This window comes from Hypomesus nipponensis, chromosome 13, assembly GCF_054491055.1.
Source record: "Hypomesus nipponensis isolate SF chromosome 13, ASM5449105v1, whole genome shotgun sequence".
Lineage (NCBI taxonomy): Eukaryota > Metazoa > Chordata > Actinopteri > Osmeriformes > Osmeridae > Hypomesus > Hypomesus nipponensis.
This window is the reverse complement of record NC_140373.1, coordinates 1069047-1087797: the sequence shown is the minus strand read 5'-3', so window position 1 is coordinate 1087797 and position 18751 is coordinate 1069047. Positions and strand designations below refer to the sequence as shown.

The following is an 18751-nucleotide window of genomic DNA, read 5'->3' as shown; positions in this document are numbered from 1 at the left end:
GGGAAACAGCATGACGATGCTCATGAGAAAGAACAAAAAGAGGAAGAATTATCGCTTGTAATAGTTCCTGATATATTTCTCTTGGTGTAAGATACATGCCTGTGAAATAAATAAATACAATAAATTAAAACATTTAAAGGATCTAATCACTTCAAACAAATGATGTCATATCCTGCTGGAGACATTCGGCTGCATCCATTGCATATTGAGCAGTATGGAAGACTGGTTATGATGAGTAACATCTGTATCTTATAATACTACAGTAGGACATGAACATCAGAAAACTCTGCGTTGTCTTCCAGCATGGTGATATTTAGTGATGTGGGTGGTAAAGTAATCGGTTACTTGTCTCGTTGCTGAGGACTGGGAAAATACTCTTTCCTAGCTTCAAAGTCCAGGTTTAACAAGGAATAAGTCTGTGTCTGCTTGTTGAGTCCTGCATGATGGGGATGACCATGGATCAATGTTCAAGTTCTGAGTCACAGCATGAATCCTGGAGCTCAGAGAGAACCTGGTATCCTTCTCTCTGTTAGCCGACTCGCACACCAGCGGGAGACGGAGTTGTTTGCTCGCTCACAATGTCATTTTTTTGTTTTGTTTTAGTTAGGTTTTTTTATATATATTTTCATATTTCTTTTTCAAATCAAAAAATACTTTGAATTTTCTTCAGAGCAAGCTTGTCCAACGCACAAACCTTGTAATGTCTCTGAGTTTCCCAAAAAATATTAAAAACACGTTGCTTGTTTCTTTGCTCCTATTCAAGAGGCGTGAGCTCGGCTCAACACCAAACGCTCTCTTCTTCATCTCAGCTGACAGCCTCAACACCGTTGAAAACTAATAAATAAATAAATAATCTTAAGTAAAACAAAATAAAAAAATATTTTTTTCACATTCACTTAGTTAGCTTAACTGTTGTATTTCTTTACAGCGAGAGGCCGATGTGTAGCTAGGCTACGCTCGACCCGGGAGAGCTGTCGCCTTTCTGAGCAGGATCTTTTGGTGTTTGTCGACTCATTCATTTGTGTCAGCAGGTTCCAACGTCCAGAGCTGATGTGGATGGTGATCGGCAATTTTTTTGTTTGTTTGTTTGTTATATTCGTTTTGTTTGTCCTCTTACACTCAATGGCTTAAGGTAGTCTACTTACAGTGGGCTTGATCATGTTTCCTGTGGGAGGGGGCGCTGTGGTGGCGGGATTGGGGGGTTAGAAATGGTTTTATTTCTAAAATCTACCCCAGGATTATAAGCCTGTTCTTAGTTTTGGTTTTAGATGCGATATTGCGAATGAAATGTCACCCAAGTCAACCAGAACAACGTGGCCTGCTGTATCTTCATGACCTGCTAACGAGCTAGCATGCAGCTAAGCGTTCTGGAGCTCCTGTCCTGGTCTGGGACCCAACCCTCTTGCAGTTGCAGAAAAGATTCATATCATTTTTTTTTATTCCAGAGCAGGATCCCTACTGGATCTGGTGGGTCAACTTAGTTGTCCGTTTGAACGGATGTGTGAGTTGTGCAAAAGCAATTTCTATCATAATATTTGTTCCTTAAGGAGGACGAGGCTTTAAAATGGACATAGTGAGAAAAGCTTCTTCCTGGAAGCAGGACAGATCAGATTGCTGACAGCTGACAAGTATGTGTTTGGTTTTTCGTCCCTGGTGATGTTTTCTGCTGATTCCTGTTTTGTGGCCCTGCTTCCTGTCTGCTCCGCGGGCCGGGTCCTAGGGCTGGGACTGGGTCCTAGGGCTGGGTCCTAGGACTTGGTCCTAGGGCTGGGTCCTAGGGCTGGGACTGGGTCCCGTTGGAGGACAGAAGTCGTGTCCTCTCCTTCCCGGAGCCCCGGCGCTGGAGGACACCCCCGCTGCCTCCGATCCCCGCTCCGTCCGCTCGCTCACCCCACTCGCAGCGGTCGCCCCCACCCTCTGAACGGCGGGAGTTCTGGCGGGTGGGGGTTCCATGGGGACGGCCGTTCTTCTCATCTGGGAAGGGGTCAGAGGAGGGAGGGAGGGAGGGGGAGGTCAAGTGACTCTGTCAGACATGACGGTGTGTGTGTGTGTGTGTGTGTGGTGGGTGTAGGGGTGTGTGGGGGGGGAAGGGGTGTGTGTGGGGGGGAAGGGGCTCACCGGAGAGGGCCTGAGCCATTGGCTGATCGTGAGAGCTCAGAAGCTGGGCCTGGATCGTCTCCACCACTCGTTTAAACCTGCGACTAGGACCTGGACACACACACGCAGTCTAAAGCACCAAATCTGCCCTGTTTTCTCATCAAACAGCATCAATTCAACCCTCTGGGCATAACGTGTGTCTGTGTCCTCAGCACTGCCCTGGAGCCCCACTGACCTGATATGAGGGTGAAGGTCACGCTGTAGATACCCGACTCTCTCTTGCCCTCCCGCTCCCTCTCCCGCTCGCCCTCGGAGAAGGCGATGTCCACCTGGAACTTAACCGGCTTCTGGAAGACCGACGGGCCGCCAGAGGTCTTATACTCCGCCCGGAAACTGGTCTGGGAGATGACACTGTGACTGAGGGAGGGGATCTGGGGGGCGGGAGGAGGGGGTAGAGAGAGACGCAGTCACGCCACCTGCACTGGCTTAGTTCTAAGCCTAGGAATGGAGAGAGGAGGAGGGGAGAGAAGAGAGGAGAGAGGGAGGAGAGAGGGGAGGAGAGGAGAGGGAGGAGAGAGGGAGGAGAGAGGAGAGGAGAGGGAGGAGAGAAGAGAGGAGAGAAGAGAGGAAAGAGGGAGGAGAGAGGAGGAGAGAGGAGGAGAGGCTCACTCACAGACAGGAAGGCGTGGACGATGTCAGCTTTGACGGAGCTCAGAGGTTTGTCTCTGATCATAACGAAGATCTGCTCCTCCTTCTCCAGGCTGATGAAGTTCCCGAACCACGACTTCTTGGCCAGCCTGAAGGAAGGCACACAGTAACAGTGATTTGAAATGAACAAGCATGTATATAAGCGAGGGTGTGTATGTGGAGGTGTGTGTGTGGGGAAGTGTGTGTCTGTGGAGGTGTGTGTGTGTGTGTGGAGGTGTGTGTGTGTGGAGGTGTGTGTGTGTGGAGGTGTGTGTGTGATCATACTCAGGACTAGACTCCGGGGTCAGACTGGACATGTCTTCAGAAGTAGGAACTGTGGAGCAGAGACACAGACTCAGGCCTCTAGGAGGGTACAGCTGTCTACCTTGACCTGTGTCCCTGTACTCAACCTGTCTGGAGCCAGGAAGGGCTCAATGAGAGAGCATCCTGGCCATGACAGACAGCATCAACAATTATCAGTAGTTTAGTTAAAAAGAAAAAACTGAAATTGTCCTTTACCTGTCCTAACTCTTGCTGTGGATAACATCCAGCATGTGTGTTTACACTGTAAGACTAACCTTTTCTCCATCACATCACAGTCAGCATCATCGCAACACAACTTCAACAGGAAACCCCCCGTAGACCGTTGCGTCATGACCTTTGACCTCTCACCCTGAAGCTTGCGCCGGTGGAACCTCGGCGACCCCAGCAGGTTGTTCTTGAAGGAGTTGAGGCGTGTCCTCCAGTGGGCGGAGCTACTGGCGGCCATGCCGCCGCCCCCTCCTGGGCTGGAGGGCGGGGTGAGGGAGAGAGAGCCCACACCCCCTCCCTCTGCCCGCGAGGAAGAGGAGGAGGAGGAGGAGGAGGGCGGGGTGGAGGAGGGGTGGTGGGGGTGATGGACGGGGGTGCCCAGGGGCGTGGGCAGGGGGGAACCCTGGGGGGTGACCTGTGACACAGAGTGACCAGAGTTGGAATAGAAGCTCTTAGTGACAGACTTGAGGACGGACGGAGAAGGGAAGAAAAATAGGCGAGGGATGGGGGAGAGGAGGGGCGAGGGGGAGCGGGAGGGGGAGTTGTGGAGGGGGAGGGACTTGATGGGCTGGAGGTGGGGGCGTTCGGAGGGGCCCTTGGTGGGCAGGGTCTGGGTTTTGGGGTTCTGGGGGTGCTTGAGCTTCTCCGTGGCGCGGGCGGGGCGGGGCGCGGTGGAACTCCCTGGTCTGGGCGTGTCCTTGGGGTGGGAGGTGGCGGAGGTGACGTCTGATTGGCTGAAGGTGAAGACAGGGCTCTGATAGGACTGGGGTTGGGGAGGTGGAGTTGGGGGAGGTGTGGAAAAGAAGAATAGAAAGAGAGGGGATGGAAAATGGAGAGAGAAGGATGGAGATGAGCGTCATGGGTGACTGGAGAGTGAAGCAGAGTGATTCCTGAAAGTGATCATGTGACAGGAAGTGATTCCTGAAAGTGATCATGTGACAGGAAGTGATTCCTGAAAGTGATCATGTGACAGGATCTGCAGTGCATTGTTAAACTTGTCATTCGCTACAACTAAATCATGCTCTATCCTGTACCGTAAACTTGTTTAATGGAATGTTGACAGTATTAAAAGAAACAGCAGAAGGCTTTATGAACGAGCAGGAGCCATGCAGGGGATTGGTTTCTAGTTGCGTTTCAGAATCCTGTTGCTCTTTCATGCTTCCTCTCTGAGTGGTATCTAGCTTGGTTCTCTTTTGCTTCTGTCTGATCTGGGCTGTTCCACAGTGTTGCAATAGAGAATGCTGGGGAGACCAGTGAAATCTTATGCAATGAGGTGAGAGGTGTCATGGAGTCAGAGAGCCAGGCTGACGAGTGGAGCTGGAAAGAAATGATCGATGCAGTGTACGAAATGTTGTGTTGGACGTTTGAATGATTTGGAAGCCAGGTCCATGACAGAGAGTCAGACACACCCAGCTGATCTGGAGCCTGTGTGAGAGGAGGCTGAGGAGGGAGACGGGGGAGGAGGGGGAGAGGCGCTGGCCTGAAGGCCCTTACCCTGGGGCTGGTGAGCGGGCTGGAGGACAGGCCGGTGGAGGCCCCGCTGACCGACCGAGACCTGGGACACACACACACACACACAGACACAGCAGAGGAAACACGGACGATCAGAATGTGTTCGTTTTGTAAGTGTGTGTGTGTAGCTGAGTGTGTGTGTGTGTGTGTGTGAGAGTATGTTTCTGTGTGTGTGTCTACCTCTGGCTGTGTGCGGTGTCCAGGGCCCTGCGGGGCGGGGTGGGAGACCCCTGCTCCGTGACACTCAGCACCTCCAGGCTCTTCCTCTCCGGCCGGCAGCGACCATGACGCGTCAGCATGGGGGAGTCCACACGCTTCCGGGGGGGGTCAGCTGTGGGCGGCACACACACACATCAGCAGGGTGAGGGAGCAGGGAGACGCCACCCCCTTTAAACACAGTACTGTCCCCACTTACTGAGACACGGTCTCACACATGCATACACACACACATACCCCACACACACCCCCAGAAACCCACCTCACACACAGACAGACACAGACAGACAAACCCAGACAGACAGACACAGACACAGACAGACCCAGACAGACAGACACAGACAGGTCTGGTCTGGAGAGGAAGAGAGGGGCGGCTCACTCCTGCCCCCTGCTGACTGACCCACGTCATTACGTGGAGGCAGATCTTCGTCCTCGTAGCTGGGGTAACGCTCCTTCCTGTCTAGCAGCAGGTAGTAGATCATCTTCTCTTGGTTGTCCCTGAGGAGGGGGGGGGGGGTAAGAGGGGGAGGAGTAAAGAAAACTAGACAATAAGGACATAACTGATGTCACATAAGGAACCTTGAAGCCCCCGGTACGTACTCGTCACTCTGCAGGTCTCTGGTCAGCTTGCTGCGGTCCCTGAAGCAGCCCAGGGAGTGCATGCTGTCCAGCACGTCAGGGTCCAGCTCAGCCAGGGACAGGACGCGGCCCACACACACGCGCCGGGGCGGGGGCTGCTCCGGACACGGCTCGTTACGGCCCCCCCTGGAGACACACACACACAGGTGAGGACACACACAGGTACACACACACACAGGTACACACACACACAGAAAGTATATTCATGAACAACAAAACACACGAGTATCCCTTTCTCTATACAGTCTATGGGAGGTTCAAATCCACCGTCATCTACATCTGAGAGTCAGACCAAACTAATGAATACTCACTGATACCAGGTGTGCTTCTGAATGGCCTCTAGCTGTAAGAGGCAGAAAGATCGATTAGTACTGTCTGCCCAGGGCAGATGGTGCAACCTGGAGTGTAAACAACCCTCCCAGGGCTGGCTTCCCAGCAGGGACACACACACACACACACAGATCACATGGCAGGGTGCGAGATGGGAAAGTATGTTTACCATTTATGTTGTCTTTCTGTCTTTCTGTTAGTGTATGGTTTCCAATACAGCATTACATAACTAGATACATATTATATGTTGTTTTTATCACACGGCTGTTGTTAACGCTATAGAATCCTCCATTCACTTGAATGGGGCTTCCCAACGTTCTGCGGTGAACAATTTTCTCATATTTGACCGTTGCTATGCATATTTGACCGTTGTCAAGTGAAGTGGCCTTTTTGCCTCGGATTCAGGTATTTCGTAGCACTCCGCAAGTAGTCCGGTAACTTTTCAACCCCAGCGTACTCCGTTGCTTAGCGACGTCAGCTGATTTGAAGCCTAAAGAATGTTCAACGTCTATGAAGTTCAACGTCTTTGGTGAACTATTTCTCTGCTGATCAACACTACGAATGGTAAATAATACATTGTAAAAAGACACACTGTGTTAAGTTATTTTTTCGGCAAGTAGCCGTGTAATAAGCAGGCTAATGTATAGAACGCCGTTGTCATTATCGGGAAAATAAGCCCCTTCAGGGCGAAGCTACAACCCGACGGCTTTTTTTCCTGATAATGACAACGGCGTTCTATACATTATCCCTTACGTATACTATATACTTAAACACAAACAAGTGATCCAGTATCAAGTGAGTCCATGCATCTGGTCCTGGACTGGTTCTGGTCTGGGTCTGGGTCTGGGTCTGGCTCTGGCTCTGGCTCTGGGTCTGGGTCTGGTTGTGGTCCGTACCGTGAGTCTCTTGTCTGGGCAGACCTCTATCATGCCCCTGAGCAGCGCCTGGCAGTCGGGGGGGATGAAGTGGGGCATGTGGAACACCCCACTCTTCACCTTCTCCAGCAGCTGGCGCAGGTTGTCATGGTCAAATGGCAGCGCCCCCTACAGGAGGGGAACAGGGAGGGAGGAAGGGGTAGAAAGAGAGAGAGGAGGGATGTCAAAAGTTTGTCTTTGATTCCTACTGATACTGAATAGCACCCACACTGTCCTTTATGAGAATGTACTGATGTATGTGTGTGTGTGTGCGTGCGTGGGGGGGGGGGGGGGGGGCACGCTCACCACCAGCAGAGCGAAGAGAATGACTCCACAACTCCACACGTCTGCTCTCCGTCCATCGTACTTTTCACCCTGAGAGAGGGAGAGGGGAGAGAGAGGGAGGGGGAGAGGGAGGGAAGGGGAGAGGGAGGGAGGGGGAGAGAGGGATGGAGGAGAGAGGGAGAGAGAGAAACACTGAATTAATCCTACAATTCTTTTACATGTAAGGTTATTGTAATGACAGCTTCTCAGTGAATGATACTCAGTGAGTCTAAGTGTCCAGCTGTTAGCAGGCGGCGTGAGGACCACCCACCCGGATCACCTCTGGACAGGCGTAGTGTGGGGAGCTGGAAACAACATCAGAGACACACCAGTCTGTCAAGTACCAAAGGCCTGACACACACACACACATCTGTGTGTCCAGGTGTGTGTGAGCAGGTGTGTGTAAGCAGGTGTGTGTGAGCAGGTGTGTGTAAGCAGGTGTGTGTGAGCAGGTGTGTGTAAGCAGGTGTGTGTGAGCAGGTGTGTGTGAGCAGGTGTGTGTGAGCAGGTGTGTGTGAGCAGGTGTGTGTAAGCAGGTGTGTGTGAGCAGGTGTGTGTGAGCAGGTGTGTGTGAGCAGGTGTGTGTAAGCAGGTGTGTGTGAGCAGGTGTGTGTGAGCAGGTGTGTGTAAGCAGGTGTGTGTGTCCAGGTGTGTCTCAGAGAGAGAAACTCACCCACAGCTGGTCTCCAGCAGACTGTCTCCCACCTGCAGGGAGGCCATGCCAAAGTCTGCTATCCTGATGTTGCTCTTCTCATCCAGCAGCAGGTTCTCTGGCTTCAGGTCTCTGTGGCTGCAAAGGTTAGGGTTAGGGTCACACAGGGGTTAGGGTTAGGGTCACACAGGGGTTAGGGTTAGGGTCACACAGGGGTTAGGGTTAGGGTCACACAGGGGTTAGGGTTAGGGTCACACAGGGGTTAGGGTCACACAGGGGTTAGGGTTAGGGTCACACAGGGGTTAGGGTTAGGGTCACACAGGGGTTAGGGTTAGGGTCACACAGGGGTTAGGGTTAGGGTCACACAGGGGTTAGGGTTACACAGGGGTTAGGGTCACACAGGGGTTAGGGTTAGGGTCACACAGGGGTTAGGGTTAGGGTCACACAGGGGTTAGGGTCACACAAGGGTTAGGGTCACACAGGGGTTAGGGTCACACAGGGGTTAGGGTTAAGGTCACACAGGGGTTAGGGTTAGGGTCACACAGGGGTTAGGGTCACACAGGGGTTAGGGTTAGGGTCACACAGGGGTTAGGGTTAGGGTCACACAGGGGTTAGGGTCACACAGGGGTTAGGGTTAGGGTCACACAGGGGTTAGGGTCACACAGGGGTTAGGGTTACACAGGGGTTAGGGTCACACAGGGGTTAGGGTTACACAGGGGTTAGGGTCACACAGGGGTTAGGGTTAGGGTCACACAGGGGTTAGGGTCACACAGGGGTTAGGGTCACACAGGGGTTAGGGTTACACAGGGGTTAGGGTCACACAGGGGTTAGGGTCACACAGGGGTTAGGGTTAGGGTCACACAGGGGTTAGGGTCACACAGGGGTTAGGGTCACACAGGGGGGTGGAGAGATCATGAGAGGGCCAATACACACTAATACTAATACACACTAATACACACTAATACCAATACTCACTAATACCAATACACACTAATACCAATACACACTAATACCAGTACAAACTAATACCAATACACACTAATACCAATACACACTAATACACACTAATACTAATACACACTAATACCAATGCACACTAATACCAATACACACTTATACTAATACACGCAGGGTCACATGACAGGGTCACATGACAGGGTCCCTACCAGATGGAGTGACTGTGGCAGAAGTCCAGAGCAGAGATGATCTGTCTGAAGAACTTCCGGGCCTCCTTGGGTGTCAGCCTGCCTTTCTTCACCAGGTAGTCAAACAGCTCTCCTCCAGACACGTGCTCCAGCACCAGGTACCTGGAGAGAGAGAGAGAGAGAGAGAGAGAGAGAGAGAGAGAGAGAGAGAGAGAGAGAGAGAGAGAGAGAGAGAGAGAGAGAGAGAGAGAGAGAGAGAGAGAGAGAGAGAGAGAGAGAGAGAGAGAGAGAGAGAGAGAGAGAGAGAGAGAGAGAGAGAGAGAGAGAGAGAGAGAGAGAGAGAGAGAGAGAGAGAGAGAGAGAGAGAGAGAGAGAGAGAGAGAGAGAGAGAGAGAGAGAGAGAGAGAGAGAGAGAGAGAGAGAGAGAGAGAGAGAGAGAGAGAGAGAGAGAGAGAGAGAGAGAGAGAGAGAGAGAGAGAGAGAGAGAGAGAGAGAGAGAGAGAGAGAGAGAGAGAGAGAGAGAGAGAGAGAGAGAGAGAGAGAGAGAGAGAGAGAGAGAGAGAGAGAGAGAGAGAGAGAGAGAGAGAGAGAGAGAGAGAGAGAGAGAGAGAGAGAGAGAGAGAGAGAGAGAGAGAGAGAGAGAGAGAGAGAGAGAGAGAGAAGACAGAGAGCCAGCAGATTTATCCAGTCCTTGGAGTCATGTACACATCTCAGCGTGGGGTCTGGTGTCTAGGGCAGAGCAGAGTCCTGCTCCTGAATGACTTACAGGTATTTGTTGTTCTCATAAACATCATGTAGCTTCAACACATGAGGATGCTCAATCAGTTTCAGAATGGCAATCTCCCTCTCCACCTACACAACAGAGAAAGACAACAAAAGAGAGAGAGAGAGAGAGGGAGAGAGAGAAAGAGAAAGAGAAAGGGGAATGAAAGGAAGAAAGAGACAAAATTGGAATTGATTTGGAATTTAAATGCAATCACATAACACCGATCTCATCTGATCTGATGGAATTAAATTGAATGTTGTTGAAATGACCCAGTTATTTGGGGATCTGGTACTGCCTGCATGCGTCTACAGAACACTGTAAACAAAAACAAGCATCAAATTCTAGTTGCAGTACAGTTACGGTTCTAATCATGCAAATGAAAACAGTGTTGATGTTGTGGGTGGTCCTCCTCCTACCTTCATCAGAACAGACTCAGACAGCTTTTCTCGGTTCACGATCTTGATGGCCACCTTCTGGCCTGTGATGCAGTGCACCCCGAGCTTGACCAGACCTGAAGCACAGGAAGGGGTTCTGTCACACACACACACAGCCCGTGACAACACACACATCCACTCGGCACCCCCCCCCCCCCACACACACACACACACTGGCAAGCATACCTACACACACGCACACACGCACACACACCCACACACAGACTGACAAGTCTGGCAACTATCCATTAGAGACACAAGTACACACACACATGCCTGTACACACACACACAAATGCACACACACACAAACAAGCGCACACACACACAAACACATGCACACACCATAATAATCTTTACAGGTAATAAGGAAGCCTCACCTGTTTGTCCCTTGCCAAGCGTCTTCTCCAGTTGGTATGGCCCAACATATTGAGCTGACTGACTCAATGACAGTTCCTTACTCATACTGCTCTAACTATCCACTAATACACTACTACTACTACTACACACTACTACACTAATACCAGTACCACTACTGGACGTAACGTATGTGATTACTATGCAATATATATATATATATATATATATAAGATATTATGAAATATTTAGATCGTATTTGAATACACGCCTCTGAACTACGACTGAAATGACAGCTGAAATGCAGGATTCTCTGAGACTGGTAGGAGTTGTACATACATGTACTTTAGAGGTAAAGGTGAAATTTGTTCCGAAATACAACTTGTGGGTACCGGAACATTGTTAATCAATGGCTAAATTGATGTTAATATAATAGTTTTCTCTACGTTTGGGATCGCTTTTAAGTAAAGCGGACATCTATAACGATATTTAAATTGACGAAGGAGAGGTAGGATATCAGGAGGAGCACAGTCACAAACATAAGAAAAAAATGGTGACACCTATTGAGACTAGAAATACGACAGGACCTATAAAACAGTTCTACCGTCCTGTCAGAATCTACGTGCTGAGTTACTATTGTATTGTAAGTATTGGTCCATAACGTTACGATCATCTACATAGGATTTAGTGTGATAGACACATTATCACTATTACAATTATACCAATATCAATATAATCTGTTAAATAGATGCAATATCACTAAATTGCTCAATCGATGCATTTAAATGGCATATTAAGTCAGGTAGGCGCTGTTCTCGCCCAGAGTAGCTACTACAGATGGTATTTACTGGGTAAGGCCTGCATCACAGGTGGAACTGCATGTATTCAAATAGCTTCGAATGCTCCTGAACCGGGTTAGCCTAGCCCACGTCTATCCAGTTTATCAGCGTCTGTCAAAATCTAATCATTTTAAAGTTTCTTTGTAACGCGAAATGATACGTTTTGTCCTGTAGCCACAATGTAGCACATTTCTTAGAGGAAAGATGTGTTCCTTGCAAAACAAGCATCTTTACCGTTGCGCCCTCGCCCCCTCCCTCTTTTCTCTCCCTGCAAGTAGCGGATCACAGCATCTTCTGTGTGTTTGGCGTGTCCTCCCTCGCCGGCACGAATATTCAGTCACCGTTTTACTGGTCAGAAACAGACAGCTGCATGTATGTTCACGCAACACTCTACACGCGCTAATTTTCCCTATCGTAAACACAGACTGCGCATATAGAGGCCTCTTCCTTTATAATCCTCTGCTTTTCTTGCCGTAAATCGATATTTTCCCTCTCCTCTTCCTTCGTCTCATTCGCATCAGCATCCGGGTCCCACCCCCCTCCATCCCCTCTTCCCCGCCCTCTCATCTCCCTGAAATGCGCGTCTCTGCATTCACCTCGCAGGGTTGTGCCAGCTGCACTTGGTTACTTCTCACTGATTGTGATCACTTCTTTTATCAACACCACATAAAGCAACCATTAACACAGCTGTTTACGGCCTTTAATTCTGACGATTCTTCAGGTAGGCAGAGGCAAAGGGACATTGCAGCCTTTTTTTCCCCAGTAAATAAAAAAGCGAGAGAAACATCAAGGTATTGAGAGAGCTGAGGAGCTGGAAGAGGGAGAGCCAGAGCAGTTTGTATGATTTTAATGTCAAGCAAAATTAAAGTATTTAATGTTTAAATATAATTTGTGTCCATGTTTTAATTTGGCCCTTTGATTAAACACTGGCCCACCCTTGCCCCCCCCCCCCCCCCCCCCCCCCAGTAAAATGTGTCTAGAACCTCCACTGCAGGTATGCTTTATGACCTGCCCGTCAATATTTTATCATATATATCCTATCACAGATAGCCTATCATTTTTATTTGAATAATTATCTAAACATAACTCAATTTAAACATGTTATCATGTAAAATGGTAAATGGACTGCATTTATATAGTGCGCTTTCTACCTGCACTCAAAGCGCTTTACACTTTTGCCTCTCATTCACACTCACACATACCGCCGGCGGCGGAGCCGCCGTGTCATGCGCTAGCCTGCCCATCAGGAGCAACTTGGGGTTCAGAGTCTTGCTCAAGGACACCTGGGCACGTGGCCTGGGAGGAGTCGGGGACCGACCGCCAGCCATGCGGTCAACAGACGTCCCTCTCTATCCCCTGAGCCACAGCCGCCCCACAAAATCAAAAATCAACATCTTCCACTGGAATGCGTAAGAGCTAATAACACCGTCTCATGTTAAGTGTTTACGTTAATAGTTATTAAGATTTTAAATCTATTAAAAGGATTGTGTAGCTATTTCATGGAAGAAATTAACAATGTCTGAAAGATTGCTGACTGTGATTAAAAATAAGATCTCAAAGGCATACCGTCTCCCAAGGCGCCTGTGATTCTTTGAGGAGTGTGTCATCTCAGTCATCGATATTATGCAAACTTATTGAATTCCCATAAAACCATTAGGTTCTAAAATCAATTAAGCCTACACTGGTTCACAATGCACATGCACAGTGATCATATCAGCTGTAAGGAACACATAAATATCCAAACTTTATTCAAAAACTGTCTTTATTGTAAAATATAGATGCTCACAGTATGAGAGCCAGGCTCATCTCAACGTGTGGAAGAGTTTGTCTCAGGTATTCTGGCGTTGCTGCTCACTCCCACCCGCACGGACCAGATGGTTCAGTCCACAACTACAGGCGAGGAGGGGAATGCTGGGATAGTAGAGGCAAAAGAAAATGTCAAGTTGAGAGCCAGGGAGAATGCACACCAGCACCCAACGGATATTTGGGGGGATAGCTCAGTGGTAGCTGACCACTGTGGTGACCACCACTTTGTGCTGGTGGAGTTGTTTTGTTTTGGTGTGCTGGTGGAGGTGTTTTGTGCTGTTAGAGGTGAAGTTGTTTTGTGCTGTTAGAGGTGTAGTTGTTTTGTGCTGTTAGAGGTGTAGTTGTTTTGTGCTGTTAGAGGTGAAGTTGTTTTGTGCTGTTAGAGGTGTAGTTGTTTTGTGCTGTTAGAGGTGTAGTTGTTTTCGGCTGGTGGTGGAGGTGTTTTGTGCTGGTGCTGGTGGAGGTGTTTTGTGCTGGTGCTGGTGGAGGTGTGGGTACCGTCCAAGGGGCCAGCCCAGGTCAGGAGCTCTCTGACAGGGTCTTCACGCACGTCTGGAAGGCCTCCATCAGATCCCTGCAGCTGTCCTCACCCTTCTGCTTCACACTGACACACACACACCATGCTGAGGTTAACAATACTGCTCACAGCACTGACACACACACACAACATACACACACGTTTACACACACACAGCGTACAGACACATATTTACAGGTCTACACATGGTCACAGAAACACACACACCTTAGGAGAAGTCACAGAAACACACACACCTTAGGAGAAGTCACAGAAACACACACACCTTAGGAGAAGTCCGGATGAAACGTGTTTAGAAGCAAAGCTCCTAACAGGAAGAGATCATCAGAGGACATAGACAGACTCTTAGAGAGCACCATGTCCTCTCCAAGAGCCTCCTGGAGCCTGGGGGCCTGGAGCCTGGGGGCCTGGGGGCCTGGGGGCTGGGGGCCTGGGGGCCTGGGGGCCAGGGGGGCCTAGGGGCCTGGAGCCTGGAGCCTGGGGGGCTGGGGGCCAGGGGCCTAGGGGCCAGGGGCCTGGAGCCTGGGGGCCGAGGGGCCTAGGGGCCTGGGGACCTGAAGGCTGAGGGCCAGGGGGCCTGGAGGCCTGGAGCCTGGGGACCTGAGGGCTGGGGGCCAGGGGGCTTGGGGGCCTGGACCCTGGGGGCCTGGAGCCTGGGGGCCTGGACCCTGGGGGCCTGGGGACCCAAGCTAGGTCTGCCTCTGTGAGTCTGGGGCGTAACCTGAGCCAGCACAGGGAGTGCGTCAGTCTTCTCTATAGGGTTAGGGTTAACCCACGGCTGGGCTATTTTAGGCTCAGTCACACACAGCCCCCAGGCGACAGGCCACATATGCATTACAGAGGACTGTCAGCAGGGCCCTGTGCCGTCAAGGGGAGCCAATCAGCGTGGTTTCAGAATGAGCAACTGCCTCCAAGGTTTTGTGTAGTCTCTCACAGTCTGTGTGTAAGTGTGTCTTTACTTATGTTTGTAAATGTGTGCTCGTGTGTGTATGTTTGTGTGGTGTGTATTTGTATGTGTGTATATGCGTGTAAGTGTTTAAGGTGTACGTGTGTATGTGTGTGGTATGTCTGTTTGTGCGTGTGGGGTGTGTTTGTTTTTGTGTGTTTGTGTGTGTGTGTGTGTGCATGATCAGATGGTAGTAATCCTCTCAGATGAAGATAAGCCTGGGACATGGAGAGCCCTGATGCATTCAAACACAGCACACACATTGCACGTGACCACTGAATGACAGGACGCACTGTACCACGTGCAACAAAGTTACTATCAAAACACTATCACACAACGTTCCACATACACACAACAAAGAGGAAAACACAAACTACAACAGGATAGAATATTCTTACAAGATACAAGAGAGATCAAATCAAATCAAATGTGTTTTTATAGCCCTTTTTACAAGCAATGTCACAGAGGGCTTCACATATGCCCATAGAACTGCCCTTCAACCAGGCATAGGAGATAGTTCCTTACTAATAAAGGAGAACATTAAACATTTTAAACTGTCCCTTGTCATATCCCTCTTAAAGTGGGGTAACCCTTAAAGGTGGGGTAACTCTGACTCACCACTTGTTGGCGTCGTCCAGGATGACCTGGCAGGGAGCAGGAACGACGATCTCTGAGTCTGGCATGCTGCTAGCTGCTGGAGCTCTGCTTTGGGACTGGAGACTGGAGCTGCTAGGGCTGTCAGGTGGGAGATCAGCGACAGACGGGGGGAGAGAGGAGGAGGATAGGAAGGCACAGGGTATTGGGGTGAGAATGGGGTGAGAGAGAGAGAGAGAGAGAGAGAGAGAGAGAGAGAGAGAGAGAGAGAGAGAGAGAGAGAGAGAGAGAGAGAGAGAGAGAGAGAGAGAGAGACAGAAGGAGAGAGATAGACCAGGCAGGACAGAGCGAAAGATAATGAATGTTTCAGTGCAGGGTTGCCGGCCAGCTAGAGTTGGTGTCTGTAGAGAGGTCAGGCTGCAGCCAGGAGACACGACACCAGAGGCTGGGACAGAGCCAGAAGGACAGAGCTACCAGAATGACAGAGCCACCAGTAGGACAGAGCTACCAGAGGGGTAGGGCTACCAGAGGGACAGAGCTACCAGGAGGATAGAGCTACCAGAAGGACAGAGCTACCAGGAGGACAGAGCTACCAGGAGGATAGAGCTACCAGAAGGACAGAGCTACCAGGAGGATAGAGCTACCAGAAGGACAGAGCTACCAGGAGGACAGAGCTACCAGGAGGATAGAGCTACCAGAAGGACAGAGCTACCAGGAGGATAGAGCTACCAGAAGGACAGAGCTACCAGGAGGACAGAGCTACCAGGAGGATAGAGCTACCAGAAGGACAGAGCTACCAGAGGGACAGAGCTACCAGAAGGACAGAGCTACCAGAGGGACAGAGCTACCAGGAGGATAGAGCTACCAGAAGGACAGAGCTACCAGGAGGATAGAGCTACCAGAAGGACAGAGCTACCAGAGGGACATAGCTACCAGAAGGACAGAGCTACCAGAGGGACAGAGCTACCAGGAGGATAGAGCTACCAGAGGGACAGAGCTACCAGGAGGATAGAGCTACCAGAGGGACAGAGCTACCAGGAGGATAGAGCTACCAGAAGGACAGAGCTACCAGAAGGACAGAGCCACCAGAAGGACAGAGCTACCAGGAGGACAGAGCTACCAGAGGGACAGAGCTACCAGAGGGACAGAGCCACCAGAAGGACAGAGCTACCAGAAGGATAGAGCTACCAGAGGGACAGAGCTACCAGGAGGATAGAGCTACCAGAAGGACAGAGCTACCAGAAGGACAGAGCTACCAGAGGGACAGAGCTACCAGAAGGACAGAGCTACCAGAGGGACAGAGCTACCAGGAGGATAGAGCTACCAGAAGGACAGAGCTACCAGGAGGATAGAGCTACCAGAAGGACAGAGCTACCAGAGGGACAGAGCTACCAGAAGGACAGAGCTACCAGAGGGACAGAGCTACCAGGAGGATAGAGCTACCAGAGGGACAGAGCTACCAGGAGGATAGAGCTACCAGAGGGACAGAGCTACCAGGAGGATAGAGCTACCAGAAGGACAGAGCTACCAGAAGGACAGAGCCACCAGAAGGACAGAGCTACCAGGAGGACAGAGCTACCAGAGGGACAGAGCTACCAGAGGGACAGAGCCACCAGAAGGACAGAGCTACCAGAAGGATAGAGCTACCAGAGGGACAGAGCTACCAGGAGGATAGAGCTACCAGAAGGACAGAGCTACCAGAAGGACAGGGCTACCAGAAGGACAGAGCTACCAGGAGGATAGAGCTACCAGAGGGACAGAGCTACCAGGAGGATAGAGCTACCAGAGGGACAGAGCTACCAGAAGGACAGAGCTACCAGAAGGACAGAGCTACCAGAAGGACAGAGCCACCAGAAGGACAGAGCTACCAGAGGGGTAGGGCTACCAGAGGGACAGAGCTACCAGGAGGACAGAGTTACCAGAGGGGTCAGAGACTGAACTGCAGTTTAAATTCAGAGAAAAAATGGTTCCTATATCTTCCCATCGCTGCTAACAACAACAAACTGCTGAAAGTGGAAGAGATACCGATTGAAAGTAAGGAGGAACGCGGTAGAAGAGGTGAATGAGCGAACGAGAAAAAGGTGTGATTTTTTTTTTTTTTTTTTATGTTTTCAAAAAATGTATTTGAAAGTTTGAGAAGCGTTTTGGGGAAGAAAAAAAATAAATTCAAAATTATAATCAAATGGTTGAAAAAACAAAAATCAGAAACACAGAAAAACCCAGTTTTGACAGTTACAGTGGCTACTGCCACATCATCAACCATAAAGACATCATCTCATGTAGCCTACAAGAGCTTGGGCAGGTCCACATACCACTCTCTTGTTTATAGGGAAGACCGCAGTAGTACGTCTAGAGTATGCATTCTTAACCCTCTCCCTTAATTCAAACATTAGAAGTGGATATTTCAAACATCCTTTAGTAAAAAAGCCACAGGTCTGAAACTGTTAAGGTGGTAGTATCGTCCGAACAAAGAGTATCTAAAACCTTGGATTTAGTGTGACAGATTATGGAACACCGATGCTGTCACGGACCGGTAAATCAAAGCTCCGAGGATGAAAGAGGACAGTAACCGACTATCGCCACTAGAAGGCATGTGTGTTCATTATGACGTATTTACTCAACCGTAGTAACCAATGAGCAAACAGCACAATTCCGTCACGACCTCTACTGTACACACATTGTGTTCGTCGTATGAAGTGAACTAGTAACCACAACAGTAGCTAAATATTAAAATACATATAAACCAATTTGTTAGATTACTTGTTAAATGGAACTGGTTTGATACACTGTTTTCATTTTTATTCAAACTGAGTCGTTCTAAGACCACGTTCTTAAATGTGTTTAACTACATGCTCTTCTGGTTCCACCTAAAACACAATCACAGCACAGAGGTTTTAAGCTCATTGGTCATGAAGTATCTAGAACATCACCTTTTTAGATATTTAAAAAGGGTGTGGCAATTGAGCTATGTAATGTCCAGGTGATACTCATAATAGACCCCATACCGTAGATTTGGTTCAAATCAGGTTTCCTAAAAACATGCCTGACTCATGACGGCTGGATTGCCATCTGTCGGTCATATATCAGAATGCGTGAAAGCAAAAGAAAGAAAAACATTCTGTGTCAAATATCCATCATGAGGAAGAATCTGTATCTGATTCACAAAGTAACAAATATGCCAAATGATGACCACCAACCAGGAGTTATTCAATTCATTCTATGATGCAATATCGCACCCTTAACGAAGGAAAACTGTTTCCAAAGTCATCTAAATATGAGAAATTATTATATTTAACCAAGGATAAAGCAATATATGTGGGGGTTTATGTATTTTATTAATTCACGTATCCATAAAAAATGGATTTCTCATCTCATCGAATGTGAGCTTGTAAAATATCTACGTATTACGTTCGTTTTTGTTATTT

General features: G+C 49.4%; 1 protein-coding gene and 1 long non-coding RNA gene across 3 annotated transcripts; both read right to left on the bottom strand.

The window, feature by feature from the left end:
* Positions 1–108: 108 nt before the first annotated feature.
* On the bottom strand, positions 109–11890 carry LOC146259357 (serine/threonine-protein kinase BRSK2-like). The gene is made up of 19 exons (XM_084670670.1): positions 10627–11890; positions 10230–10324; positions 9814–9899; positions 9069–9209; positions 7924–8040; positions 7522–7555; positions 7233–7301; positions 6909–7055; positions 5994–6025; positions 5644–5808; positions 5444–5541; positions 5008–5158; positions 4810–4870; positions 3457–4078; positions 3070–3118; positions 2771–2894; positions 2333–2528; positions 2124–2208; positions 109–1991 (listed from the first exon to the last, which is right to left on the bottom strand). Exons 1-19 carry the CDS (start codon positions 10709–10711, stop codon positions 1775–1777), a joined length of 2574 nt encoding a protein of 857 aa, XP_084526796.1. The 5' UTR covers positions 10712–11890; the 3' UTR covers positions 109–1774.
* A 1296-nt stretch (positions 11891–13186) lies between these two features.
* On the bottom strand, positions 13187–18369 carry LOC146259356 (uncharacterized). 2 transcript variants are annotated; one of them, XR_014729447.1, is made up of 4 exons: positions 18332–18369; positions 15351–15467; positions 13747–13852; positions 13187–13353 (listed from the first exon to the last, which is right to left on the bottom strand). It is a non-coding gene; the product is annotated as an uncharacterized LOC146259356 (long non-coding RNA). The 2 variants fall into 2 exon arrangements; XR_014729446.1 differs by lacking the exon at positions 18332–18369 and having other exon boundaries at positions 15351–15538.
* Positions 18370–18751: the final 382 nt, after the last annotated feature.

Excerpts from the sequence above, each read along its gene's own strand:
- LOC146259357 (XM_084670670.1), bottom strand. The coding sequence starts at position 10,711 with ATGAGTAAGGAACTGTCATTGAGTCAGTCAGCTCAATATGTTGGGCCA. Across the intron at positions 9,210-9,813 it reads TATGAGAACAACAAATACCT|GTACCTGGTGCTGGAGCACG; the intron begins GTAAGTCATTCA and ends CTCTCTCTCCAG. Across the intron at positions 7,556-7,923 it reads CTGCTGGAGACCAGCTGTGG|CTCCCCACACTACGCCTGTC; the intron begins GTGAGTTTCTCT and ends TGTTGTTTCCAG.